General features: G+C 48.6%; 4 protein-coding genes across 7 annotated transcripts; all 4 read right to left on the bottom strand.

The window, feature by feature from the left end:
- Positions 1-885: 885 nt before the first annotated feature.
- HOXB5 (homeobox B5) lies at positions 886-3,580 on the bottom strand. The gene is made up of 2 exons (XM_075522840.1): positions 2,973-3,580; positions 886-2,038 (listed from the first exon to the last, which is right to left on the bottom strand). Exons 1-2 carry the CDS (start codon positions 3,520-3,522, stop codon positions 1,791-1,793), a joined length of 798 nt encoding a protein of 265 aa, XP_075378955.1. The 5' UTR covers positions 3,523-3,580; the 3' UTR covers positions 886-1,790.
- A 2,169-nt stretch (positions 3,581-5,749) lies between these two features.
- HOXB6 (homeobox B6) lies at positions 5,750-15,783 on the bottom strand. Of its 3 annotated transcripts, none has more exons than XM_075522852.1 (3): positions 15,542-15,783; positions 8,090-8,256; positions 5,750-6,809 (listed from the first exon to the last, which is right to left on the bottom strand). In XM_075522852.1, exons 1-3 carry the CDS (start codon positions 15,553-15,555, stop codon positions 6,550-6,552), a joined length of 441 nt encoding a protein of 146 aa, XP_075378967.1. In that variant the 5' UTR covers positions 15,556-15,783; the 3' UTR covers positions 5,750-6,549. The 3 variants fall into 3 exon arrangements, with proteins under 3 accessions (XP_075378967.1, XP_075378968.1, XP_075378966.1); XM_075522853.1 differs by lacking the exon at positions 15,542-15,783 and adding an exon at positions 8,466-8,712; XM_075522851.1 differs by lacking the exon at positions 15,542-15,783 and having other exon boundaries at positions 8,090-8,712.
- Positions 15,784-18,593: 2,810 nt separating this feature from the next.
- On the bottom strand, positions 18,594-22,420 carry HOXB7 (homeobox B7). Its single transcript, XM_075522943.1, has 2 exons — positions 22,017-22,420; positions 18,594-19,070 (listed from the first exon to the last, which is right to left on the bottom strand). The coding sequence occupies exons 1-2, from the start codon at positions 22,414-22,416 to the stop codon at positions 18,817-18,819; spliced, it is 654 nt and encodes a 217-aa protein (XP_075379058.1). The 5' UTR covers positions 22,417-22,420; the 3' UTR covers positions 18,594-18,816.
- A 2,425-nt stretch (positions 22,421-24,845) lies between these two features.
- HOXB8 (homeobox B8) lies at positions 24,846-26,413 on the bottom strand. Of its 2 annotated transcripts, none has more exons than XM_075523026.1 (2): positions 25,993-26,413; positions 24,846-25,150 (listed from the first exon to the last, which is right to left on the bottom strand). In XM_075523026.1, exons 1-2 carry the CDS (start codon positions 26,411-26,413, stop codon positions 24,846-24,848), a joined length of 726 nt encoding a protein of 241 aa, XP_075379141.1. The 2 variants fall into 2 exon arrangements, with proteins under 2 accessions (XP_075379141.1, XP_075379140.1); XM_075523025.1 differs by having other exon boundaries at positions 24,846-25,153.
- Between the last annotated feature and the right edge of the window lie 324 nt (positions 26,414-26,737).

Raw genomic sequence — 26,737 nt, forward strand, 5'->3', positions numbered from 1 at the left:
TTAAGAAGTACCTAAACAGTGGGAGATTAAGTTTGGTAAGTTTTAAGCTCCAACTTTACTTGCTACGAACAAAAAAGCCTAGGCTGTGTTGTAGAGATGTCAGTGGCGTTTTGCCAAATCGAGCGACTTTAAAGCGGAGTATCTGGTGCCTTGTTAGATTCCCTAGGTAGCGAAATGGCAACATTTGCCATCTTTGATGATGTTAAATTATCTGCAGCCAAAGTGGCTCGGTGTAGTAAGCGTCAGTATTAGAGAGCTGTGAGCTGTTATTTACATGTTGAGCCGGAGACTAGGAGGGAAAAGCAGTTAAGCACAATAAACCGAGGACGAGAGGTAGCGGAGAGAGTACAGCTTAGCAGAGAAGCGTATTACCTATATACATGTGTTGTATACGTAATAAATATATCTATACAAACCCACGGATCTGTAATTCTGTAGAAGAGCGTTTTACGTGGACGTACGTGCGGATATAAATACCTCTCGCTTGTAAATTGTGCGCGTGTATATCGATATCTGACAATTCCTGAAATGCACGTAAATCTGCCGGGGAAGCGTTTAGACCGTGGTATTGCAACTTGAAGTACTTGAAACCGGTTTGTCTGATAGGCTGGGGTGTGTGGGGGGGTCTGTGCTGGTTTTGGGGAGACGGCGTTCGGGGCAGTGCGGAGGGTTGCGGTTTCTTCCCGTGCGGTGCCCGAAGGGGGTTTGATGGGAATATTTGGTGTTTCTGAGCTCCCCAGGAGCTGCCCAGGAGGGGCTGCAGCTCTGCTGGGAGCTCCTAGCACAGGCTCAGCCCCATGCCAGGCATCTCTCCGGCTTGAGCATGGGCTGCAAGTCTCGGAGGTTGTGTATAAAGTGCGACTGGGAGCCTTTGTGACTCGGAGAAACGTTTATTTGACTTCAAGTAAAGCTACAAACAAATACAAAAAGCTTATTGGCAAAGTACTAACAGGCAGCTAGACATGACAGATGCCATTTTTACACATAACATTGCATTCACTCTGCCCACTACGAACCGTCTATTAGTCACATCAGAAATATTTCTAGTATTTACAAACATTAGAGCACTCTATTGTTGGTCCGATTTTATACATTTTTTTTTTTAATAGTGAAGTTTACCCACGTCTAAGAGTACGTCTCGGAATTAGCCTGGGACTAGAAATCCTGGCCTGAAGTTTGAACTAAAACACAGACTGGACAATTTTCAGACAGAAAGATACAAGAGCTTTTTCTTTTTTTTTTTCTTTTTTTTTCTTTTTTTTTTACATTTTTGTTTGGTTTTTCAGATTATTTTTTTTCTGCGACTGTAGTGCAGGAACCCCCGATTTTAGCTTAGGCAGAGAAGAACTCACCCAAAAGCAGTAAACTCAGGAAAGGGGGAAAAAAAAACCCCCAACAAATAAACAAACAATCGTATCTGTTCTCAATTTATAAATAAGTTATAACATTTAAAGGGCTCACATAAAACATGCTAGCTTTCCAGAAAGCATCAAGAGAGCACGGACACATACATTTATAAGAACAACAAGAGCATGAGGAGCATCTGGAAATAAAATTTAATTAAAAAAAAAAAAAACTAAAAAAAAAACCCCAACCCAAAGAGAACACGACATGAACTCAGTCCTGGGATAACGGTACCATACGCGTTGTTTTAGAATATCAACAACATGCCGAAAAGAAGGTGCCTCACTGTACAGTACTCCGAAACTAAGATCTGCGGCGCTTTATTTATTTATTTACGTCTTTCTTCCTCGTCTCCTCTTCTTTCCTCGATATTCCTCCTCTAGAATTTATGGCTGAAAGGCGCTGCCCGCCGAGGCTAAGCTCATGCTTTTCAGTTTATTATCCTTCTTCCATTTCATCCTCCTGTTCTGGAACCAGATTTTGATCTGGCGCTCGGAGAGGCAGAGAGCGTGAGCGATCTCTATTCTCCTCCTGCGGGTGAGATATCTATTGAAGTGGAATTCCTTTTCCAACTCCAGGGTCTGGTAGCGAGTGTACGCTGTCCTCGCCCTCTTACCGTCTGGTCCAGTCATGTCTGAATAACACGGACAACAGCGGGTTTGGGTTTTTGCTTTCTGCTAGGATTTTTGTTATCCTTAAGGCTATTTTTGGGGTGGTTTTTGTTGGTTTTTTTTTTTTTTTTTTTTTTTTTAAGACCGAGGTAAAATATTCGCCGCCTTCCAGCAGCTAGGAAAGCTGCTTATTCCCCAAATAACAGCCACCCCCCCCCTTCTCACACACCCCCAGACACGTGTAAAACCCCCCACCCTTGGCCCCTCCAGAACCGACATTCGCAACTCAATATTCATAATTTAACTGGAGAAGCCAGATCTTGAAATCTCCCTTTTTCGCCCTTGTTTCCAGGGGCATCTGGGTTAATGTCGCTTTCTTTTCTCCAGGAGAAAAACGGGGGGGGGGGGGGGGGGCCGCTATTCCCCGTGTATCTCCTCGCAATTTTGGTTTTGTCAAGAGCAGATTGTCAAGAATACATTCAGCAAAATAAGAGTAGGAAAGGGCTGAGAGACCCATCTGTGCATATAATGCCATTTTAATGGTCAATTCTTCCCTTTCCTCTCCCCCCCCCCGCCCCAAGGAACACCCCCTTCCCTCAAATTTTAAATTACCTTCTCCCACTGTCCACATAGAGCTAAGAGCTTGAAATAAGCGCACATTTTGCGGCAAGAATAGCGAAACTAAAATAAAATCACCCCCCCCCTCCAGGCGCCAGAGGCAGCTTTAAGGCAGCGACCAGAGCAAGAAATACAAAAGCAATAAATAGCTGCGTTTCTGATCAAAGCGCCTCCACCGAATAAAAGGAAGGAGAGAAAAAAAGGGAGTGGGGTGGGGGGGTGGGGAGGGAAAAGGGGGGAAAGGGGAAAAAAAAAAACAACCCACAAGCGAAAAAGAGAGGGGGGGGGTGCGAAAATAAACAACAACAACGACAACGACGGAAAAAGAAGTAGCTGTACCATGGCTAATGTGAAGTTTCCTCATCCAAGGGAATATCTGAGGTGCCTGCCCTTCTGTTGCTGCGGTGGAGGTTGCGATGGGCTCTGCCTGCGCTCGGGGGATGCTGCTGCTTATTGGAGTGCCCTCGTCGGCTCCCGAGGACGCGCTGGTCTCGTCTAGTTCTGTGAAATTTGTGTTGGTGGTGCTGGCAGAAGTAGCTTGGTCGGAGGGGGACGGGGCGGGTTTGCCTCCATGGCTCTCGCTGTTGGAGCAGGGCAGGGAGTCGGGAGAAGATAAGGAGCAGCTAGACGCCTGTCTAAACCTGCTCTCCTGAGCTGGAGAAGGGAAACCGCGGGAGCTCTCCCCCACAGCCCCAAAGTGACTAGAGGAGGCTGAGCGGTTGATGCTAAGGTCCATCCCATTGTAGTTGTAGCCATAAGAGCTGGAATGCATGGTGCTTGAATCTCTGTAAGAACCGTTCATGGAACTGCTGGTCCCATAATTTAGTAACTGATAGTCGGGGCCATTTGGGTAGCGCCCTGAGAACGAGTTTACAAAGTAAGAGCTCATTTGGGTTATTTTGGAGGGCTTGATTTGTGGCTCGTGGTCGTTATAACCCCGTGCTTGACGATTTATGATGTATTAATGAATTATAGCAATGCACTGTACTTCGTTTTTGCTATGTATGCGGCCAAATATGGGGGGAGGGTGTGGGTGCGTTTGGGAATCACGTGCTTTTGTTGACCAGTCGTAAATTCTCACTGATGACCTCAAGAGGTAATTCATGCTCTATGGTTACAAATAATGACGATCGCGGAGTCGTTTAGGCCCAAGTCGGTGCGCGGCGCCCCAAATCCCCGGGCGCGCCGGCGCCGCCATCGCCCCCCACCTTGGCGGAGCGCGCCACCTGCCGGCCGCGCGGGGGCACCGCACCGCGCCCGGGGGGGCCCCGCACCCCCAAAACCGCCCCCGCCGCCTCCGTTCAGCACCCCCCCCCTTTAATTTTCCTTTTCCTTCCTAAAAACCAACGCAGAGATGGAAGGGCCGGGAGGGGGGGGGAAATCCTGCGGCGGCTGGCGTGTCCGCGCTCCCCGCGTGGGTCTTCGCGCCCAGCTCCTTTTTCTTTATTAAACTCTTAATTTCTTCCTTTATAACACCGCCGGGGAAGTTTGAGAGGCAGCGAGGGATGAGGTGGCGGGTCGCTGTGAGGCCGGGCAGTCTTCTCGTTTAATATTTGAAGGGGCGGGGGGGGGACACGGCGAAGCTGCGACGGGGGTGGGGGGGAGCGTGGCCGCTGGGGTTGGTTTCGCGTGGTTTTTGCCAGAAAAGTGAAGCTTTCTTGCACGCTGAGCGTGGAGCCAGCGATGCGGTCGCACCTTAATTCTGGAGGGGGGGAAAAAAACGGGGGGGAAACGGGGTGGGGGAATAAAGGACAAGGAGGGAAAGTCCAGCCGGTGGAACTGGTTGACGACGTTGCTTTTCGGATATTCTTGTTCCTGAGCGTTTCACGTCCTCTTTGAACCCAGCATTGTGCTACGTTGTTTTTTCCTTTCCATTTGCTAACCTGCAAGGAATATTGGGGAGCAAAAGCACTCTGAAATTGGTAAAAACGTGGTGAAAGAGCTGAGCTTTGTTAAGCATTACTTTCCTTTTTTTCTTCTTCTTCTCTTTTCTCTCTCTCTTTTTTTTTTTTTTCCAAGGCAGTTTAGGAATTTCATATGCTTGTCTGCAACTCATTGGAAATTATGCGCCATATTGAAAGTGACATATAATTATAATAATTACGGGCAATGAAAAGCGTGGCAATAATAGTAAATGTCCTACAGCTGTGAAGCTTCTGCATGAATTGATTTTAAAAGTGACTGACATTAAACCAGCTTGTGGCATGGGGGAATGCATTCATACATAGGTATTTCTTGCGGGTAGTGGGAAAGGGGATGGGAGGCAGGAGATACTGTTTCATGGCGTTTTCCCCCTGTGAAGCAGCAGAAAACGGTATCCGAAATAGGCTGGGCTGGTCGCTTGCTTCCAGTCCTAAATCCCCAGCAGAAAAAGCACTTCCTTTCGTTTAATTCCCAAACCCAGGAAAAGTTTGCTGTTTGCATGCACGAGATTCCTCTTTGGTACGGAGCAGAAACGTTCCCCATCCCATCCCCAGCAAAGGCAGCCCCTCAAAAGGAGCCATTGACAACGCTTTCCAGGGAAAATAAAAATCTACTCTTTTAAAAGAGCTCATTAGACTGAGTTTAGATTTTTTCCACCTCCTTTTGCCCCTTAAGTGGAGGCTATACTCCTGGAGCTGAGAAGCTACTCGTTTCGCAGGGCAAATTCCCTTGAAATCTGGACTTTTTTGCAATACACTTCACTTTGATTTGGGGATATGAAGTAAGGGACCAGATGTTTGAAAGATGCTAGGCAAATGTTGGGTATCTTTGGTAGATAAATGAGAGCATATTTTTCCCTGTTTCCTTGATTTATTATGTATATAGAGAGCGTTTCGTCATAACTCTTTGTACTGTAACAATAAAAAAGAGCGATACTAAAGCAGAATGTCAGCGAGGAAATACTATTGGTGAAAGGTCTTCCATTTCAGATTAGACAAAAAGAGGGAAAACCAGATTTATCTCTCCACTGTAACTTCCGTGTGCTTGGAGTCGCTTGTCCTTGCAGATTACGAGAGAGTGTCACAGAGAGAGAAGCAAGGCTTTCTTTACAGCTCTCTGCTCCTTAAGAATGGCAAGTTCCCCTGGAAAAGGGAAAGATAATAGTAATAATGACAGGGTGGTGTGCGTGAGATCGAAGACTTTGTTTTTATTAGAGAATTCCATGTTCATACCTAAGACAAACTTCAAACACAACACGTACAAAAATTAATAAAATATAACTTTCTGTTGCTGTTGTTGTTGCTTTTGCATCCTTTTAGGTAGTACTCGTTCTTTCAGTAGATTTTCCTTTAAAAAAAAAAAAACAAACCCCAAAACAACCCCCAAAAAACTAATTACAAAGACCCCAGGGCTTGATTAATTTACCAAAGGAGAAAAAAAAAAGAAAAATTAAAAAAAAAAAACTATGTCAACCGTGCATGAAACATTTTTACAAAATTAAGACAATAAACACCCCAAATGACATATATTGCAGCACTTCCATTAAATACAAGAGTTAGCAGATTACTAACAGTGACACCAAGGGTAGAAACACGGGTAGGAGTCCCTTTTTTTTTTAATCTTTTCTCTTTCCTTTTCTTTTCCTCCTTCTCTGTCTATCTCTTCACTTTTTTATTATTATTACTTCATTTCGGGGGGTGGAGTGGGAGGGGAGGGAGGTCTAGGGAGTGAAAAAAAAAATTAAAAAACGCAACTAGAAGCCTGATTTTTTTTTTTTTTTGTGTGGACACGACAGATCACTGGGAACACGAGTCCATGGCATTGGTGGCCCAAACTTTCTAGCTGTTGCCGCTGCTGCCGAGGGCTTGTCCCACCAATGTGCAGGTCCTCGCAGCCAGCCCACACCCCCTCATCCTCTCTCCTCTCACACACACTCACTCACTCCCTCTATTTTTTTTTTTTTTTTAGTTTGTGTGTGTTTTAAATAATACTTTCACTCCGCCGTTTTCTCCTCCTCCTCCTCCGCACTCAGTTGCGAGGAGTTGAGCAATTTATTCTCTTTTTTCCACTTCATCCTGCGGTTCTGGAACCAGATTTTGATCTGCCGCTCCGTCAGGCAGAGGGAATGGGCGATCTCGATCCGCCGGCGCCGGGTCAGGTAGCGGTTGAAGTGAAATTCCTTCTCCAGCTCCAGCGTCTGGTAGCGGGTGTAGGTCTGGCGGCCTCTGCGGCCGCTGGGCCCGAAGGAGGAACCTGTGACACCCGCAAAAAAAAAGAAGGAAAAAAATAGGGAAAAAAATAGGGGGAAAAATGGGAGAAAAAAGGGGGGAAAAAAAAAAACAGAGGGGAGGAAAAAGAGGGGAAAGCGCTAAGGTTTAGTGGAGCCGCGGAGATGCTGGATAATCCGCGGGGATGCTACGCCCCGCTCCGCGGCTGCCTGCGGAGGGGTGGGTGCCCGCTCCCCTGCCCTCCAAGCCCCAAATCGACCCCAGGGCGGTGAGCCCCTCCGTGCGCGCAGGGAGGCTCCCCGGCCGGGCCGCACCCGCGGAGGCTCCGCAGCCGCGCTGCAGGCAGCAGGGCAGAAGGGTTAATGCTGAACTTGCCAGAGTGCAGGCAGGGCTGGGGAGACAGGGCAAGATCTATCTTATTCCGGGATGAAAAATCGCAAGGTGTTCTCCCCCCCCGCCCGCCCTCGCTATTTTCCACCCTACCGGCAACTGTAATAGATCTGAGCATTTAAGCAATAATGAAGTGAATCGATCTGCCCAAACTCTACATTAAAGAGGACACAACACTTTATGTCCCTGCGCTAATGGACATCAATTTGGAACTTAAAAGGCAACAAATGCATCTAAACATGGGAAGGAGGGTGGTGAGCCTCTATTATTTTTCTTCCCCCTTTCTTTTTTTTTTTTCCTTTTCTTCTGATTGAGGAAACAGCACTTAAAGAAGTCATATATCACCAGGGGGAAAAAAATTCTCCCCAGGCAGACTTTTCATTATGTGCGAGTTTCATTAAAAATGTAGCCCTCTCCTTTCAAATATTTAAACACTTTTATATTATTTAACTCCAGATCGGCTAGCCAGCGAGAGAGGGAGCTGCGTGGGGGTGTGGGTCGGTGCGTGTGTAAAGTCATCCAGGTCTGATTTAGAAAAGATATCTCCCTATGCGTGTGGGGGAAAGACAGAGACAAATCGTTGTAGCTGAGTGACACGCAAACTGGAATGTGGGGGGGGAAGGAAAAAAAAAAGGGGGGGGGATGGAGAAATACTGTCTTGGGGCTGAAATAGGGGGCAAACTTTTTAGCCGGGGGGGTGCTGGGAGAAAATACTTCCGCGGAGTGAAGTTTTGGTGCGTGTCAGGAGCAAGTTGGAGCCTCTCGTGTCGCCTAACTTCCCCGCTGGAAGTTTGGGCACTACAGTGAGCCTTATTCCTGCTTCCCTCGCTCGCTCGCTCTCTCTCTCTGGCGGTAACAAATAAGAAAGGGGGGGAGGAGATTGATGTATTTATTTCTGTAAAAGAGTAAACTCACTATTGCAAGAGTTCATCCGCTGCATCCAGGGGTAAACCGGGGCGGAACACTTTTGCTCCTCGCTCTCTCCGAACACAGTTTTGCTCTGCGCGCAGTCCGACTTGCGCGGCTCGGGGGCGAAGGACACCTCGTCCAGGTTGGGGGGGCCGCACGCAGGGTCCTTCTCCCTGAAAAACCCGCCGGCCCCATAGTCACAGGCGGAGCTGCGGCTGTAGGCTCCGTTGCTTTGCTGGTAGTAAGGAGAGGAGGTATAGCCCTTCTCCTGGACGCCCGTGGCTCCATAGGTGGTGGGGTAGTGCCTCAAAGGATCCGCATAGCCCGAGGGATATAGCGGGATCTGTCCCAGGAAGGGCTCCTGCCCCGCCGCCAGACTCACCGGGAAGGTCGAGTTGACAAAATAAGAACTCATTGGAAGGAGCCTGCCGTCCTTTCCCGGCTTTATGATTTGTTGTGTTTTATAGTCCAAGTGGTTTAGCTATTAGTAGTATATCGGAGATTGGGTTTTAGCTGAAGGGAGATGGCGTGGTGCCAGCGAGGGACACAAGGAAATACAACCATCTGATCATGGGCTGACCAATAGCAGGCGCCTGAGGTTGCAAAATAGCACCCATGAGGAGCTGAGATTGCACCAGGGACCCCAAGAACAAACCATCCACCCCCTTTTCCCTCCCTTTTAAACAACAGAAATGCACCCCCTTAACCAAATATATAATATCTGCCGAAAGAAACATTCCCGGCGCGCTCGGAGCTTCATAAATAAATAAACGCGCCCCCCCCTCCCCTCCCCCGGAGCTCAGGGCGGGGGTGTGGAGAACCCGTCGGCACGGATGGCGGTGTGCGCGCCTATATATATTTACACACATATAACGTATACAAATACCCGCTGTAAGTGGGGGGGGGGGGGAAAGTTGATTCTTCGCATTCGGAAAACTTTAACCCCTCGTGTTTGCAAACCGTCCTGAAATGTCTGGGCGCTTTGCTACAGTTAAAGAACACACACACACCCCCCCCCCCCAAAAAAAAAGGAAAAAAAGTTTTTTTGTGTGTGTGTGTGAACTTTGCAAGGAGGAGATCCCGCCGGGTTGATTCACTTTGATTTGCTATACGAGAAGAAATCGGTTTTGACAACTTATTTCGGTTCCTGATTATCTAATTACCATAGATTAGCATTCCCTGTTCAGAAAAGCTGCGCCCGCTTGAACCAAACCTTCGCTTTCCAGATATTGCATCTTTTTCCTTTCTTTTTTTTTTTTTTTTTCTGCAAAAGCTCCGTATTCCGGAGATAAATGGAAAATCGAAGTCTTTCCTTTATCCCTTGCTAAATCCCGATGTCCTCCGGAGTCCGGTACCGCATTGTGCCCTCTTGCGTTTTTTTGTTAATACCAAACCTATGCCCGACCTTTTACGGCTAAAAGAAAGCCTTGGGTTACGGTCAAAAGCTGAGTTTATTGATTGTTACCGATCGAGATGGGTTTTTTTGAAGGAGAGGAAAGCTGGCGGCGTGATGGGGCTGCTGCCTTGGAGGTGCACAGAGTCCCCGTGGTTTTGCATCCCCCCGCTTTGAGCCCGTCCCCACTGCAAAATACCTGTTTTTGCAAAGTTAAAAAGCTGGCAGGGGTAATTCCGCAAGTCTCAAGCAATTCCCGGTCACCCGAAAAGCTGCGCTTTGCTCTGGGGTTTGCCTCTCTCGGTTTTGCCCGGATTTCCTCGCCAGAGATGTGCTCTGCTCTACCTGGTGCATCCCCCCCCTCAGATCCCTGTTTGCTCAAGGTAGAGTTGGATCTCTGACCGCCGCCTTCCCTTTTTTTCCAATGAGAAAATCAGAGCCATCTCACAGGAAAAAAAAAAAAAAAAACCACCAACAAAAAAACCCCAACTAAATTCAACCCAGGACTGTCCCCCGATCATTCGCGTTTTATCAAGGGTTTGTTTCCTGTCCGAATTTGTAGCCATCTGTCTGTCGGGTCTTATATGCACTGAAATGACACGCCTTATAACACACACTCCCCTGGACTTGAATCTGTGAATGTGTGTGCCACAAATCTAGAATTACATGTATTACATGGTGACTGTAGAGCTGCCAATGCGGCTCTCTCTGACGGAGCTTTAAGTATCTACGAAACTGGTATCTTATTACGAGCTAATTTATTTTAAACATCGTGTTTACAACAGCAAAGCCAAGATTGTTTCATGCCACGGCTGCAATGAACATTTCGACTGAAACGTAATCCTCATAATTCAAGGAAATAACATGCAAAGGAAGTAGTTTTCCATCCTCCACCCCCTCTCTGACTGATATCTCTTATATTTGTTCTTGCAGAGTTTCCCTTTGTGTATGGAATGGACCCAAACTTACGTAGATCTGCTTTATTGGTATGCAAGGAAAAAAAAAAAAAGGGAGATTGAAAGGGAACGATGACTAGAGAAGAAAAAAAACAAAACCCAGCATCGGATGGGAGCCTGAAGTTAACTGCTTTGCAGGAGCCGAGCAGCTCATACATTTGATTAGAGAGTTACGCAATATTTGTAGCTCTGCAAACCCAGCGCTTATCTGGCATGATCAGCTCCGCATGCAAATTTTGGGCTAAGAAATGGGATGTCCTGATAATTCAATGCGTGAGTACATCTGCTGAAAATGCTTGCTCTAATGTTTTCTCTCACTTCTCGGGATTGCTCTGCGAATAAATCCCTCGAAATAGTTTGGGAAAAAATCCCCCTCCCTCAAGTTTTACCCTAGTAAAATGCCGCTCATCCTAGTACCTTTGTGGCCAAACCAGGCTTTTTTACGTAGTTTGACAGTCAACGTTTTAAAAGAAAATAAAAATGCACTAATTGAACCTGGCCGCTTGCTAATTGCTTATTGCTGACATTTTAGCCGCGCTGGAGATAAAAAAATAATACGCCTTGCCTCTTAGAAGAAGGATGACCCTATAGATGGTTATTTGGGGGAGGAAAAGAAAAGAAGAAAACTTGGTTTCCAACCCGAAAAAAAACCCAAAGCCCGTCATAGTTTTCACCTTCACGAGGGTCAGGCCCGCGGTCTAATTGATTTGCCACCTACAATACATGTAAATACGAGCAGAGATCTTAAACCTCCCTACATCTCGGAGAACCGAATGTTCAGCACAGAGCTGGTTTCTCTTCCCAGCTCAATAACTTAAAAAAAAAAATTAAATTAAAAAATTTTTAAATGTTGCCTTATTAGTGTAGCTGTTTAACAGACGCTCTCCTGCCTCCCCCGCTAAAGTCCGAAGGTAAATCTGAGACGGATTTTGCGAATATATTTTCTTTGGACGGTCCCAGCCCCAGCCCAGCCGTGAGGGACGCAGGCACAGAGCGATAACGGTTGCAGGAGCCAGCTTATCCAGCAGCAGTTAAGTTAGACCCGTCTTTGAGGGCACCGATGGGCACATCTTTATGCAGTCTTTGGCCTCATCTCCTCAAAAACAGGCGCAGGGTTTTGCTAAGAAGGAGGCAATAAAGCAGGAGACACCAGAAGGTGGTAGAGCAGATTTCGCTGCGCTGGGAAGGCGGCTTTCCCCTCCTGACAGACATCACTCAACGGGCAGGGCATAAATAAAGATCAAGAGAAGTATTTACAGTATGTACAATCCCCGCTCTCTGCCCCAGGAAGGTCCCACTTTTTGTCGCTTTGCTTTGCTGGCCAGCAAAAGCCAATCCCACCAAGCAGAGCCAGGCAGATAGATGAGGGGATTAAAACAACACCCAAATATTTCGAAATGCAAACAGAACAGAGCATTGCTTGTGCGAAAGCTAAACCCGCTAAGAACTTGGTAGAAAGTTCAGTGCAGTTGGTTGCAATAAAAAATGAAACTCTCTTTTTTTCATGTGGAGCTGGAATTCCCGATCCTTCTGAAGTGAGAACACAGCGGGGGTTTCCCTACCGAGGGACTTATTGCAGCCATAAAGTCAAGCCAACACCACGAAAACACTTGAAAAACCCCCTTGTTCCTGGAGTCAGACATAGAAAGGCATTGGCAGCAGAGAAGCCTCCCCTGTAATGCTCCTGCACACCCAACATCACATCGGAAAAAAGCCCCGGCAGAGCCCTGTGCAGCTCCAGGGCTGGAATCCTTAAAACAATGTTCCCTGAAGGTGTAAAAAAATACCCGCTCCCCCCGCGCATAACCGCCTGAAACTTAATTTCCAGCAATTTAAGTTTAATTTACCTGACTTCCCGTGCAGTGCATAATAACCTTGTTAATGGGATCTTTGAAAAGAAGCAATAATAATCTACCATTGTTCCATTAAAGAGTGCAGCTAATTATTAACAAAAAAAAAAAAGGGGAGGGGGGAGGAGGGGAGGGCAGTGGGGGAGAGGGACATTGGGAGAGTCAAAACGCATCCAGACCGGAGTATTTCTGCGAAAGCAAAGCCCTGGGAAGGGGAAAGGGGGGTTGCTGGGCAAATAATATTGGGAAAGCAGGGAGAAGGGGAGGAAAAGGCGAGACGGATCATGTAATGGGGAAGGCGAATGCTGGGGGGTGTTGGGAATTACAGCATGGAACAAGTTAATCACGGCTGTTGCAGGTCAAAAGGGAGAAACTTTTTTCCTCCTTTTTTTTTTTTCTTTTTTAACGTAGTCCCTGGGCATCACCTCACTTTCCTCGAGAAAATGTCCCTAGTCTAGACGTAAACAGTTGCCAGGAAACTGTGTGGTAGAAGGAGAAAACGAGAGGGAGAAAGCGAGAGGGAGGGAGGGAGAGAGAGAAACCTTTTAAACCAACAGGCAGGCATTGTCCCTTCGAAGCCCACAGGAACTTAAAAGTGATCCCCCCCTCTGCCTGTGCTCCCCGCTCCTTCCCCAGCGCCCACCGCAGGGTTGTGGACACGACCTGACATCCAGACCCACGGAAAGCCAGACCCACTCTCTTCCAGACCCATGGAAATCCAGACCCACGGAAATCCAGACCCGCTCTCTTCCAGACCCACTCGAAGCCATAAATAAGTAGAAGCTCCTCTGCCCTTTACCAGCTGAAATCCCCCTCGGCACGCTTGCGTGGCTTTTTAACGCATCCCCGCTTGTCTGCAGGCTCAGCAACCCGCCAGCTACCTTGCATCTTCCACGTGCATATAGACAGATAGATGTCAGCCCTTATATCTGTATGCATGTATAGATTTGTCCACACACGGCGCGGAACGGACGTACGGCTGTACACGCGTGTCAGCGGAGGTTGGGGGGATGTATAGAGCAACACGCGCGGATGAGGTGCCTATAGCTCACGTGTGAGTGCGCATATAAGTGCGAGTGCATCCTCTATATGTATCTCCAGACTCTTTAAGGCAAGCCATAGAGCTAAGAGCACGGCCACCCTCCGCAATTCACAGCAGGGCACCAGGCCTCCAGGCTGAAGCGCATCCGGGGGGGGGGGGCTGCGGTCCCGGCCGGGGAGAGGGGAGGGCAGCCGGGGCAGGGTCCCCCCCGCCGGGCCACCGGCTGCGGGGAGCCCCCCGGGAGCCGCCGCCCGCCGCCGCCGACGGTAGATGGCAGCAGACGGCGGGGAATGGGCGAGTCCCGCGGCGGCGGCCGCGGGGGGACGGGGCGGCGGGGGGCTGCCGGGGCTTTATGCCCTTCTAGTTCATCTCCTTAAATAAACAGGCAGGGGAGGGTGCCAGGAGGGGAGCCCCGCCGGGAGCAGCGCGGACCCGACCCCCCCACACACACACACCGGGCGCGCAGGGAGCTTTCTCGGTCATCCCACGCCGGACCGGGCTGAAATGGTTAAAAAGACCTGCCCGCACCCAGGTGCGTGTTTTCCACAAGTGGTTGCCCACGCAGGATGTGGAAGAATCGGCATAAAAGCGTTCTGGATAGAGGTTTTTAAATTAAATTAATTTTTTATAATTATTTTTTTTCCTTACGAACAGTAAAAAAAAAAAAACACCAAACACCAAAACCGAGCGCGGAGAGACTTGGGGAAAAGGGAGCAAAACCGGCATTGCTTTTTTCCCCCCGTCATTTATGAAAAATGTAACAGGTTCGGGAAGAAATAGCTTTTAAAAATGACTTTCTGTTTATTATTTCCACGGCTTGCGATCATTTACTCTTGTCCACACAATATTCAGGCGCAGTCAGTTTAGGTGAGATAAATCGTCACGTCAGAAAATGGTTTATGCTTAAGTAATGAATCTCTTACTCCATCTCGCTTCACACACACAGGCTCTTACATTATCTTATTTAAAAATCACCTCGTAACAGTAGCAATTAGCACTATATTTCAACCGCCCCCCCCTCGAAATCTTTAAAAAAAACACATTTAAAACGACGGGCATCTCCGGACAAATATTTTCCTAAACCCGAAGGCAAGGTTGGGGTGTCAGGCAGGGAGAGGAGGGGGAGATGTGCTCAGAACCTGGGGTGGAAAAGCACCGGCACACCGTGGGGCTGCAGCCCCAGCCGGTATTCCGGTCGGGAAAGCCGTAAAGCCCCGTTAACACTGCAGAACGCAATTAAATACAAGGAGGTTTATTGCATCGCAACGTCAGCTTCATTGGGGAGTTTCACGAGGGGGAAAAAAAAAATACAATGAGAGCACTGCGCTCTGGGTTGGCTTCATTCTTATTATCTTTTTTTTTCTCTTTTCTTTTTTTTCTCTTTTCTTTTTTTTCCCCCTCTTTTCTTTTTTAATCTTTTTTTTTTCTTTTCTTTTTTTGTTTCCCCCTTTTTATTTTTTTTCTTAACTAATTTCCAGAACCTTATTTCCGAGGACTGCCGCGAACTGCCCTCTCCGAAGAAACCACCCACATAATAATGACCCTGGAGAGCAACGCAAAACCCAACTGGCTTCCACAGAAACTTCGCCAAATTACTGGGCTCGCCTGAAGACAGGCAAACTGGCAAGAGATTCTGCGAGGGGGGAAAAAAATAAAACACGACAACTACCCACAAAGGGTTTGGTATTTTTTTAAAGGCAGTATCTAAAAGCCTCCGCCACCGAGCTACTGCAAAATCCTTCATTCCAAGTCTACTATCTCCAGGTGACCTTACAGGCTTTATTTTTCCTTCTTACTCCGTTATTTTATTTTTCTTTCTTTCTTATTTCTTTTCTTATTTTCTTCCTCTGTTTCTTTCTCACTTTCTTTCTTTCTCTCTTTCTTTCTTTCTAATATTTTTCCATTTTCCTTCTCTCTCTCTTTCTTTCCTTCTCTCAATTTCTTTCTTTACCTTTTCCCCATTCTACTTTCTCTCTCCCTTTCTCTCTTTTTCTCACCTCTACGCTACAATTTTCGGGGAAATTGCCACTTAAACAGATTTCCACCACCCCTGATTTCTTCCAGTGCCTCCCTTCATCACCCCACCCTTTTCTTTCTATTCACCCCCCCCGGGTAGAGGGGAGAGGGAGATGGGGAATGGAATAGAAAAGGCAGCTTGACAAATGCATTTTCTCAAAGAAAAAATTAAATGAAGAGAAACAGATATTATTCCCTTACCTTTTGACGTCCATTTCTGTGGTATAAGTAAAATATATAGGGAGAGAGAGACAGCGTTTGCTTATCTGTTAGCTGACAAATATTGTCCCAACCTGATAGCCGTCGATTGCCTCTCTGACTTGTGAGAGCTTCTTGCATTTCTGTCATTTGCATAGAAAATGGAGTAACTTCCCTCTTTGAAAAATGATAGCCTCCACTCCGTCCAGAATCTCCTCTGCCCCTCCATTACTACTGAGATTCCAAATCAGCAGGCAAATTAACAGAGGAATTAAAAAAAAAAAAAAAGAATTAAAAAAAAAATCATATAACTCTTTTCCTATGTGTGTGCGGAGGTGGGTGTCTCTGTGCGTGTGGATGTGTGCAGAGGCGTCCCCCCCGCCCCTCTCCCCTGTTTTAGCCCTATCGAGCTTATACACAAAAGTAAAAAAATGTAAAGAGGCGAGAGCCCTATAGAGGACACTGATCCGACCCAAGGTGCAGCGGACAGAAGAATGGTGCAATATAACCACATGGGAAATAATAAAAAGTTCATGTTCACGGTTAGCAGTCCACATGACCGGCTCTGGCCAATCCCAGAACCCAGCCACTCATAAAGTTCTATCACAAAGTTGTAAATTTTCATAAAACAACAAGGAATTTATTGCATTTCTTCATGACCGGTTTAACAGCAGTCTTTTTCTTAGCCGCCATCTTTTTTTTAAACAAAAATAAAAGAATATGAAAGCGGGTTCAGGGATTTCCCCCCCCCTCCTTGGTTGCAAGTGGGGGGGTGTTGGAGAGAAATAATCGAATAACACCTCACACGTTAGGCTATGAACAATAGTAGCCCCCCCAGAATAAAGAGCTTGGGGTTGGGGTTGGCTTGTAAATGGGGAAAGGCACAGTAAAACAGTGGGGTTCGGGTGGGATTTTTGAGGTCTTTTTTTTTTTTACGCAATCGGGGTCCTTTCTGCCGAAAGGGGCGATTAGCAGATTTCAGGGAGGAAAAAAAAGAGGCAAATAAAGGCAATAAAAGCGTGGCCGGGATGCCCATGCCCTGGCCAGAGCTGAGCTGGAGGGGTTCGTGCCTGCCGGGCTCCCCACGGCCAGACACCCCCCAAGGAGCCGCCGGGACCCCGCCCGGCTCCCCCCGCGGCCCCGCTATAGCGCGGAATGGGGGCGGGGGGGGGATGCTCCGGCAAGGTGGGACACCCCGCCGGTAAAGCGCTGCCCTGGCTTTAGCATATTACAGCGTGGGTGGGACTCGCTTTGCCTTTTTTTTTCCTGGAATTCTCCTCAATCCCTGCTTGCCCCCCGGCCGCAGAGGTCCGGGCCAGGGGGGGCAGCCTAGCCGGGCCACTGCGGGCCAGGAGCGGGGCGGGGGGGTGGAGGGGGCGAGCGGGGGGGAAATTTCTGGAACCGCTGCTTTTTTTTTTTCCCCGCTATGCACAAGAGATTGCACCAAGGGGTTTCACCAAGGAAAAAGGAAGATTTCCCTCTATTTTCCCTTCAAGTGGGAATTTCAGCGTGCAGAAAGCCACACGAGCTGCTGCCGTTCCTAATGGCCTTCCCATAATTAGCCTATGCAGCATACACTGCAAATCCGTAGTAGAGACGTGGGCGCGCAGATGCTTGACGTGGCATCTGATTTTGGGCTAAAACCTGCCGAAGGCTGGATGCCCTGCTCGCCTTCGCCGAGGCCGTGGAGTCATCTGCGGTGGTGGGCGGTGGGAAAGCAGCGAGGCAGGGAGGGAAGGCAGGGGAGAAGGTGGAAAGCTGCCATCGCCCACCCCTTCCAAAGCTGGCTGCATTAGATATATATTTTCTTTTCCTCCCCTGTGCATCTTGCGCAACGCGTTTGTGGAGTAAATTACGCGGAGCCTCCGCGGGAGGAATCCGCGGTTTTACTGCGCAGGCTGGCAATGTAAATAAAGAGGCAGGGGCGGGGGGGGGGTGAGGGCGGCGGAGGATGCTCCCCCGCGCAAGTGCTTAAATTTACTCGCCTTTTGTTTTGCATTGTTGGGGTTGGTTGTGTTTTGTTGTTTGTTTTTTTTTTTTTCCCTGCGTTTAATTGCTTTAATTTATTTTATGCGTGCTTTGATGCTCAACATTATTTGGTGCTAATGAAAGAGTTCCAGTCCGCAGTAAAGTAATTGAAGGGCGGAGGGACAATCTAAAAAAAATATATATATACACGGCAAAATAGATTGGTTTTCTGCAAATTAGTTACAAGAAGGAGAGAATTAAAACAAGGGGCGGAAAGACTATTTGGGCTGTTTCTGGCTTCTTTGCATTCCTCCTTTATGCTCTTACCTACATCAGGAATAGCCCCAGCGCAGTCACGGAGGGAGAGAGCAAGGACCAGCCCGCATTTCCCGAGCCCCGAATATCAATGCTATCTTAGTACATTCGCCAAATCTATCGAAAAGCTCCTAAAATTTTGAAAGGAGTGACTGTCCTAAAAAAAGAGAGACGTTCAGGGTGATAGGTCGGGCGTGTATTAATCTAAAAGGAGTTCTTAGTCTATTTATTTTACACGGGAAAAAGCAATTCCAAAAGCCCGTGCTTCATTTTTAATAAGAAAAGGGGAAGAAACGCAACACGATAGTAGATTATTGGAGATTTCCTTTTTATTTCGAAGAATAATAATCACAGACAAGGGGGAAAAAAAAAAAAAGGCAACGCGTCGCCATTAAATAATTTGCTACTTTGCTATACAACATTTTACGTAGCACAATATTAATTCCTCTTCTTTTTTTCGTAGAGACTCCAACAAGGAAGAAATCCAGGGAAAAATATACACAGACAAAAGAGCATAGCAAGGAGAAAAGAACCACAGAGGTTACAGGGAGAAGGCGTAATAATCATTCATATTATGTACAGGACTATATACGCTAAGTATCATTTGCATTCAGATTTTCAGGTCACATTTTCTAAATTAAAGGTGCTAAACACGACCACGTTACTTCATACCAAAAAGGACACAGCGAAGTACAAACGGAGATTTACAAATTACTTGTACTATAGGAAGACTCACATAGAAAAATGTGTCTATTCTGACTCTAAAGCCACATTTAATAGGTAGATAGTCATTCTATTGTAAAAAAAAAAAAAAGACTTTAATATAGGTAGTATTTTTTTCAGTGTCAGGAAACACAATGTATCATTCCTAGGGTTTTTAATTATTTATGCGCTTATCATTTATCTATTTTAATATATAGTCTTTTTCTGTGTTTTTCCCCCCTTTTTTTCTCGCGTGGGTTTCCCACGTTTCCTGCATCCACCTCTCGCCCCTTTCATTCCTCCTCGTCGTCCTCCGCGTCTGGTTTTTCCTGGCTGTTGGAGCCGGAGCAGGCAGTTTTATTTTCTTTTTTCCACTTCATGCGCCTGTTCTGGAACCAGATTTTGATCTGTCTCTCCGTGAGACACAGGGCGTGGGCGATCTCGATGCGTCTCCTCCTCGTCAGGTAGCGGTTGTAGTGGAACTCCTTCTCCAGCTCCAGGGTCTGGTACCTGGTGTAGGTCTGGCGGCCGCGTTTTCTGTCGGTGCCTGGGGAAGGAAGGCAAACTGGGATCAGCTGGGGCTTTGGGGGAGATGGTTTTGGGGCTGCTGGTTTGGTTTGCTCTCTTGCTTTTGTTTTTGGGTGCAGCCTAGCAAGCGCCCATCCACTGCAGACCCACGGGGGGACAAAATCCTCGGAGGAAGTGTGCAACCTGGGACAGCCCTTCTTTTTATTAGCAAGATCAGCTCCTTCTGCTCGAGGCTTTCCCCACCTCACCCTCCCTGTTCTCAGCCCCCAAACCACCCCAGCTTCAGTTTCCCTTCATCTAGGAAAAGCCTGCAGTGCTTTTTTTTTCCGTGTGCCTGTGCGTGTCTCCGAGTGAACAACAAACTTCAGAAAGTTTCCTGCCCTCGTAGCAGCGCCCAGACTGAGCTCCTGCTTTAATTTTTATTTAGACGCCAGAAATTTCGGATGGTTGGGGAATAAATACAGAAATACAGGCGAGTGAGAGCGAGAGAGGCATCTGCTACCTACACAAATCCAACTATTTGTCCTCTCTTAAAGCTGTCATCAGGGCGCCTGCTTGGAAGGTGTGTGATGGTCTTAATTATTCCAGGGGATGTTTCGGGCACAGCAGTGACTTCTGGGGCTGATGGGGGGGCTGCTACCCCCGGGCTGCTCTTATGGGGGTGTGCACAGATGAGAAGCCCCTCAATGCTCACCCCAGGCTCCCCACCACCCTCCAGCTGCCTGCGAGCGGCCTTTGGAAAGGGCCCAGCTCCTACTTCTCCCTTCCACCCGACATTTCCTGGAGTCTGATTGGAAATAATTCCACAATATGTTGTTTGTGATCCTGCCTCTATTTTCTATGTAAATGCTATGTATATCTATAGTATAGTGTATTCTCTCCCAGAGCAATGGGGGTGGCGAAGAGCAGCCCTTGGCCTCTCCTCCACACATTCCACCGGACTCCTCTTCTTCTTCCCTTTCCCCCCCCCCCCCCCCCTTTCTTTTTAAAAGAAGAAAAGATCCAGTCATTAAAAGGAGGGGGAAAAAAAAAAAAGGCAAAATAGCCAGGCTAGCTGTAAAGTAAAAATGTGCAGGTCGTGGAATGTGGGTTGTAAAATCCGCTGAGGGGAGAGCCATAAACTGCTGCTGAATAGGGATGACAACTCTATCTCTGCTCGCTGATGAAATTCCACAAGCGCGATCGCACAGTGGGCATGAGGCACGGGGGGGGTGGGAGGGTGGGCGGGCGGGGGGACCCCGCTTTTACGACCGAGGTCGAGTTTCTCTGGTTTTAGGTTCATCAGATCCCAGAGTATCCAGGGCTTTTTTGAGCGCAGGACCCCGCGCGTTTCCCTGCTTCCAAACCCCCTCTAATGTTGATCCTCGCAGCGTCACGGGCTAAAAGGGGGGTGAGTGGAGGGGCTTCTTAAATCTAAAGTCAGATAAAAGCAGAGATGAAGTGTTTACGACGAGAAATATTTGGTCTTTGATAAATCAACTGTAAAAGTGAATGAATTATGGAGCAGGTAATGGAAAAAACTGACCACCAAATAAGTGCGAGGGTAACTCCTGCCTTTATAAACCGCTCTACATTGGCTGCTCCGCTGTTTTCTTTTCCCTCTGCCTCGCAGGGAGGCTGCCCGCACTCCCCTCGCCCCCGAGGGTTCCTGACAAGCCCCTTCCCCAATATTTGGCCGGGGGGGGGCGGGGGCTGCCTCCCAGGGATGCTCTCCGGCTGCAATCTGGCACGGCAGAGGCGAAGCCGGGGCGGCTGGAAAAGGAGCTCACGCCTTTCCCTCGGCTCCCAGCCGGGACAGCAGCGCCTTTCTCCCCCCCTTCGCAGGATTACACGAGTGTAAACACCACCACGCGTGCACACGGACACCGGCCGGGCTGCTCCGAGCGGGGGGAGCGCCCGGCCCGGCCCCGGTTCGCTCCGTGCAGCCGAGCCCGGGGGGAGCCGGGACGCGCCGGGCCCGGGCCCGCTCCCGCGCAGGGGAAAGGGATATTTATTAAATGTTAATTGACATTAATACCCTGAGACGGAGCGCCTTGGGGACTGAAGGCAGCGCGGCCGCCCGGCATTCAGCGGGTTTGGGGTTTGAGACACATGTGCGGGGACAGCGTGTCCCGGCGTGGGGCGTCCCCCGCCCCGCTCCGCTCGCGCGGAGCACTGCGCGGCCTTCCGCGGAGCTGCGCTGCCCTGCGCCGCGGCAGCGTCCCCGGGGACCCCCAGCCCCGGGGCGGGAGGGGGTTGGGAGGGGGGCCGGGCAGGGCCACGCTGAGCACCCCACGGTCCCCAAAGAGCCCTCCCCAACGTGCGGAGCGCACCGCACCCCTCCGCGGTGATGTTTTTCGGAAGGTCACACGGATATACCTCCTTCCCCCCCTATCCATCCATCCATCCGGATTCCGGCCGGAGTGTCACCGTTTTGAGAGCGGGGCTTTTAATTGCAGCGGGAATGATGTGTTGCTGTTTCTGATGGCAACACGCTACGCTTAATTGCAGTGCCTGGGACATTGCGGTGAGGGGCTGGCAAATGCAGGTTTTGCAATCTAACAGAAAACAAGCCAAGCTTGCAAGCACCTCCCATAAATAGTTCCTTTCAGAATCTATATCTATATCTACATGGGGGTAGCACAATCTCCATCCTGTAAATATAGGAGAAGAAGGGGCTGGCCATTATTTCTGCAGCTCTGTCTGTCCCTTCTAAGACAAACTGCACACACACAGCCCCAGCAACACCAATAAATATTTAAAGCTAAAAGGATGGCTTTATGGCGGGGGGGGTGGGGGGGTGTGTTCGCTCTCTCCCTCTCTCTTTTGAAGACGCGTTTTCGGTGAAACGTCATGAAAGGAGTTGGGGACAATTCCCCCCTCCCCTCCCCCTCCGCCACCCCCCGCGCACGCCATCAAATAATTTACACTCCCCCCACCCCCACCCCCACCCCGGGCTCCTTTCTGGGGGGAGGCTGGGGCTTACCTGTGCTCCTCATCCAGGGGTAGATACGGAAGTTACTGTCGCTTTGCAAATCTGAGTCCCTCTGGTCCGTTTTGCTGCAATTCTGCTTGGAGGCATCTCCCGGGCACATCATGGAGAGGTTTTGCTCAAAAGGGGAACAGTGCATGTTGAAGGAGCCGGGCTCCAGGCCGTAACCGGAGGAATACATGCTGGGGGGCTGGGGGTGCACGGCGCTGCCACTGGAGTAGAGCCCGGGCATTGAGGCGGCGAAGGGAGGCGTGGATCCGGCCCCATAGCCCGCTCGCTGGGTGTTGGAGGCGAAAGCGCAAGAAGTTTGCTCGGGAAAGACTCCGGATGGGAAAACCGAACTTGCGGCTTGATATTTAGAAAATAAAGCATTCGCATAATACAATGAACTCATAATTTGGCCGGGTGATTTGTAGGTCGGGACGTTTTAGTGTCGGTTTTACGAGGTACCGTGATATATTACGGAATTAGAGTCCAGATTTACACCAAAAAGGAGCCCTTTTTCCTCCCGGCCCATGTGACGCGCGGGCACGTGGCTCCGGCGGCGCCAATCGCCGCCCGCTCCCTCCTCGGGGGCAAAAAATTGTAGTGCTGCTGGATTTATAAAATATGATAAATAATTGATGCGATATAAAACCCTCCAAGATCTATGCTGGAAGGGGTGAAATTGTGCTGGAGTCGATAAGCAACCTGTAATCAGTTTTCAGCTCAGACCGAAGGAGAAAGAGAAAAGGGGGGGGGGGGGTAAAAGCACGTTGCTGATAAAACAGCGTCTCCCTCTCGGTCTCTCTCTGCTGGAGGAAAGGGAAGGGAGCTCTATTTATCCCTTTATTGATCCCGTCTAAAATTCCCTCCTGCGCACCATTTCCCCCGCTCCGAGGTACTTTTTCACAAGACTGTACAGAATTCTCTCCCCTCCCCCCTTGACCCTCTTCCCCCTCCCCGACCACCCCCCCCCCCCCAAAAAAAAAAAAAAGACAAATGTCTCATTGATACCTAATAGTTTCAGGGTTCTTTTTTCCAAAATGCCATTCAGCTCTATATCTAATTTATTCCAGTGCCACAGGCTTTGAGCTTCGTATTGAGCTGGCATTTGCTTTTCTTGTTGCGAAAAATAAAGAGTGCACAGATCCCTTGTTCAGCGTGTCAGCGGTTCTGCGGGACTCAATTACAGTTAGAAGTAAAACCTTACCAGCTGGCTGATTTGCTTTCTGCTGGAGAAGCAGAGAGACCTTCCAAAATGTGATCTGCCTCAATTTTTTTTTCTTGGCGGGGGGGTTAGGAAGAAAGAAAGTCTTACAGGCAGGAAAAGCAGCCCAGACAATGGTGGATGTGCATCTAGGGTCTGTGCTGATTCTCCTTTCCCAAGGTTATGCTGCGAGGGGATGGGTGTGCATCCCCGCACTCCTCTATTGCCATGGCAGGGCAGCTCGACAGGCGAAGGAGCAGAAAGCAGCTCAGCTGCGCGACTGGCAATTTTTTTTGCAGGGAGATGAGTAGGAGGAAAAGAAGGGGGACCCAGAGCTGGGCTTCGTCTTGCGGGGACAGCAGGGTGGGCGAGGAGAGAGGGAGAAAGGAGGAAAGAGAAAGGAAAAACAAAACCAACACACGTTACCTTCAGGAAGGATTTCCAGACAGCCTCCCAACCTGTCACCACCCAGGAACTGCTAGGAAGAACAACAGGAGCAGAAGCCATGGCAGTTGCCCCGTCCCCCTCCCCTTCCCCACGGCCCCCAGGCAGCAGCTCCCCGGCCCCAGCCCCTGCCTCCGCCCGGCCCAGCAGCGAGCCAGCCCGCCAGCATCTCTCCAGGCACAGAAGTCTTTGATGGCCAGGGCTGCAGCTCCGACACAATTGACTTTTATTTCCTTTCTATCAAAGTGGTCCTGGAGGAAATGGAGCAGGGTAAAAGAATGATGTCACGGAATTCTCGCTTGTAAACTTTATTGTAACTTTCTTCCGCCGCTTCCAGGTTTAGACAATAGAACAAAGTGATGAAAGAACAACAAAATATATCATTAGTTCCCCCAATAAAGTAATTCACGTATACAGTATACATTCTTTTTCACAGTTAACCTAAAGATCACTTTACAACTTGCTTCACTGTGCGCATGCTAACTAAAGGAGAGAAAACCGCTTTTTTTCTTGTCTTTTTTTTTTTCTTTTTTCCCTTTTTTTTGGAAGAGACATTCAAAAATTGTAAACAAAAAAAAAAAAAAAGAAAATCCCGAACCAAAGAACAGAATAGAAGTAAGGAAAGTAAAGAGAGAAAGAGAGAGAGAGAGAGAGAGATAACTATAGCATAAATAGGCAGTTTCATGTTGTTGGGATGTTTGTTTCAATAGCTACCTCCAGTACATACAGATAAACCACAACAAAAAAGGTGGAAAATAAACAACCAAAAAAAAAAGTGCACAAATGTAATTTCACGTAACTCCTATAGCATTGAAAGCTATGTTAACCAACCCACCCCCCAGGAAAGAAGAGAGAGACAGAGAGAAAGACAGAGAGAGAGAGAGAATTTCACAGTCATGTTTTACATAAGCTATTGCGTTACACTACCACTAGTTAATAACTGGCAAAAGGCAGGAGAGACCTCCCGATCACTTTTGCATACTGTTCATTGTATCAAAGGATAATCAGGAAAGTGGTGCTCACAGCTATATTGTTTTACAGCAATAAAAGGTTTTTTTTTTTTTTCCTTTCTCTTTTCTATGCATTGTTGGTTTTTTTCCCACCCCTCCCTTACATTAACTGCCATTAACGTGGGGCTCAGGGGCTCTTCCACCCCAGCAGCGCTTGCCTTTCAGTCCTTAAAAATCCTTTTATTTCTTGTCCGCCTTCTGTGCTTCCCCTTCCTCGTCCACCTCCTGGGCTCTTTCCATTTTCTGTTTTTCCAGTTCTTCCTGCTCGCATTTGCTGCTGGGAAACTTGTCTTTGTTGTTTTCCTTTTTCCATTTCATCCTCCTGTTCTGGAACCAGATTTTGACCTGCCTTTCTGTCAATCCCAGGGCATGCGAGACCTCGATCCTCCGTTTGCGGGTCAGGTAGGGATTAAATAGAAATTCCTTCTCCAGTTCCAGCGTCTGGTAGCGGCTGTAGGTTTGCCTCCCCCTCCTCCGTCCAGCGGCTGCTGGGGAATTGCAAAGGTTGGGTGGAAGAGGGGAAGAAGAGAAGGAGGTTGAAAGATACATAAACCAGGCTCGGGAGTAGGCACACACAGGCTCACACCCGCTCCCACACACGCTCACACCCGCTCACACCCGCGCACACACACTCACACCCGCGCACACACACTCACACCCGCGCACACACGCTCACACACACACACAGAGGCAGGGGAGGGGGAGGAAGAAAGGACTCGCAGGAGCAAAGGCAGGAAGCAAACAGGGAGAGGGAAAGGCTCCTGTAGAATATTATAAAAGGGAAGATGGTTATAAAGGAAAGGGGTGATGGTGGCAGGGGAGGGGGGGGGTCACCCACCAGCCCACTCCGAGCAGCCCAGCTAAAGCCTGCACTTGCACACTTATTATTACCCGAACCACCACAACAACAACAACAGAGCCCGGCTCTGTGGGATCCCGCAAAAAAAAAAACCACACACACGAAAAAATAAAAGAGCCGCAGCCCGGGGAGAGCAAGGAGCACCAGCGAAATCCCAAATCAAACGCAAAACAAAAATGAAGGGGCTTTTTAAGGCTATAAAAGTGCCATAAACTTTAAGGACGCTTCCTTCCACAGAAAGCCCGGCTCGCTCAGCCCCCAGAAGAAAAGGTCTCCTTCAGGGTAATTAAACTATAAAGCAATTTACAAGTGCAAAAGTTTACCCCCATAAAGCAGTAAAATACAGTCACTGGGGAAGAAAAAGGGAGCGAAAGAAAGAAAGCAAGCAAGAGGGGCAGAAAGCAAGCAAGCGGGCTACTTTATGGGCTCAGGCAATGCCTCCTCGCTGTCCTCTCCATCTCGCCTCACCTTGCGGTCGCATCCAAGGGAAAAGCTGGGTCGGAGAAGGGCTCTGCTCCGAGCTCTCCGCCTCCTCTCCAAGGCCGCTGGCAGCAAGCTTGCAGTCCGTGTACTGCACCAAGTCCGACTCCTGGGCGCTGAAGAGGCTCTGCCTTTGCAAGGGGTCGTAGCCATAGAAGTTGCCGGGGTCCCCATGGCACGCCACGGCGCAGGGATTCTGTTGGTAAGGGGAGCTGGAGAGTGAGGATGCTCCGTGGTAGAACTCCTGGATTTGGGTCGGATGCTGGAAGGTGCCCCCCGTGCTGGGTCCGTACACCACCGTGGGTCTGCCCCCAAGATCCTGAGCGAACCCACAGTCATAGTAGTTGGGACGCAAGGAGTCCCCGGTTTTGTATTTGGAGAAGAGTGAGTTGACAAAATAAGAGCTCATTTTAATTTAAATAAGAATATTTGTTTGGAGGAGGAAGAAAAGGGGAGGAAAAAAAAAAAAAAAAAAAAAAAAAAGAAGCCAACCAAACCAGACCACGGGAATCTATTAGCAAAAAAAGAAAGCGCTAAGATGCTAAGCAACGACAGTTTGTGATTTCCAGGAATATAAAAGGAGGATATAATCAAAACTCTAAGCCTGCATGATATTGAATTCTTTCCTCCCCCCCACCCCTAAAAAAAAAAAAAAATCGCCACTTAAAGAGTTCTCGCTTTACATTTCCAAGAAGAGATGCCAGTTCATAAACAGTTTTCAGTGATTTACTTC

Source organism: Mycteria americana, chromosome 22 (assembly GCF_035582795.1).
Source record: "Mycteria americana isolate JAX WOST 10 ecotype Jacksonville Zoo and Gardens chromosome 22, USCA_MyAme_1.0, whole genome shotgun sequence".
NCBI classification, from domain to species: domain Eukaryota; kingdom Metazoa; phylum Chordata; class Aves; order Ciconiiformes; family Ciconiidae; genus Mycteria; species Mycteria americana.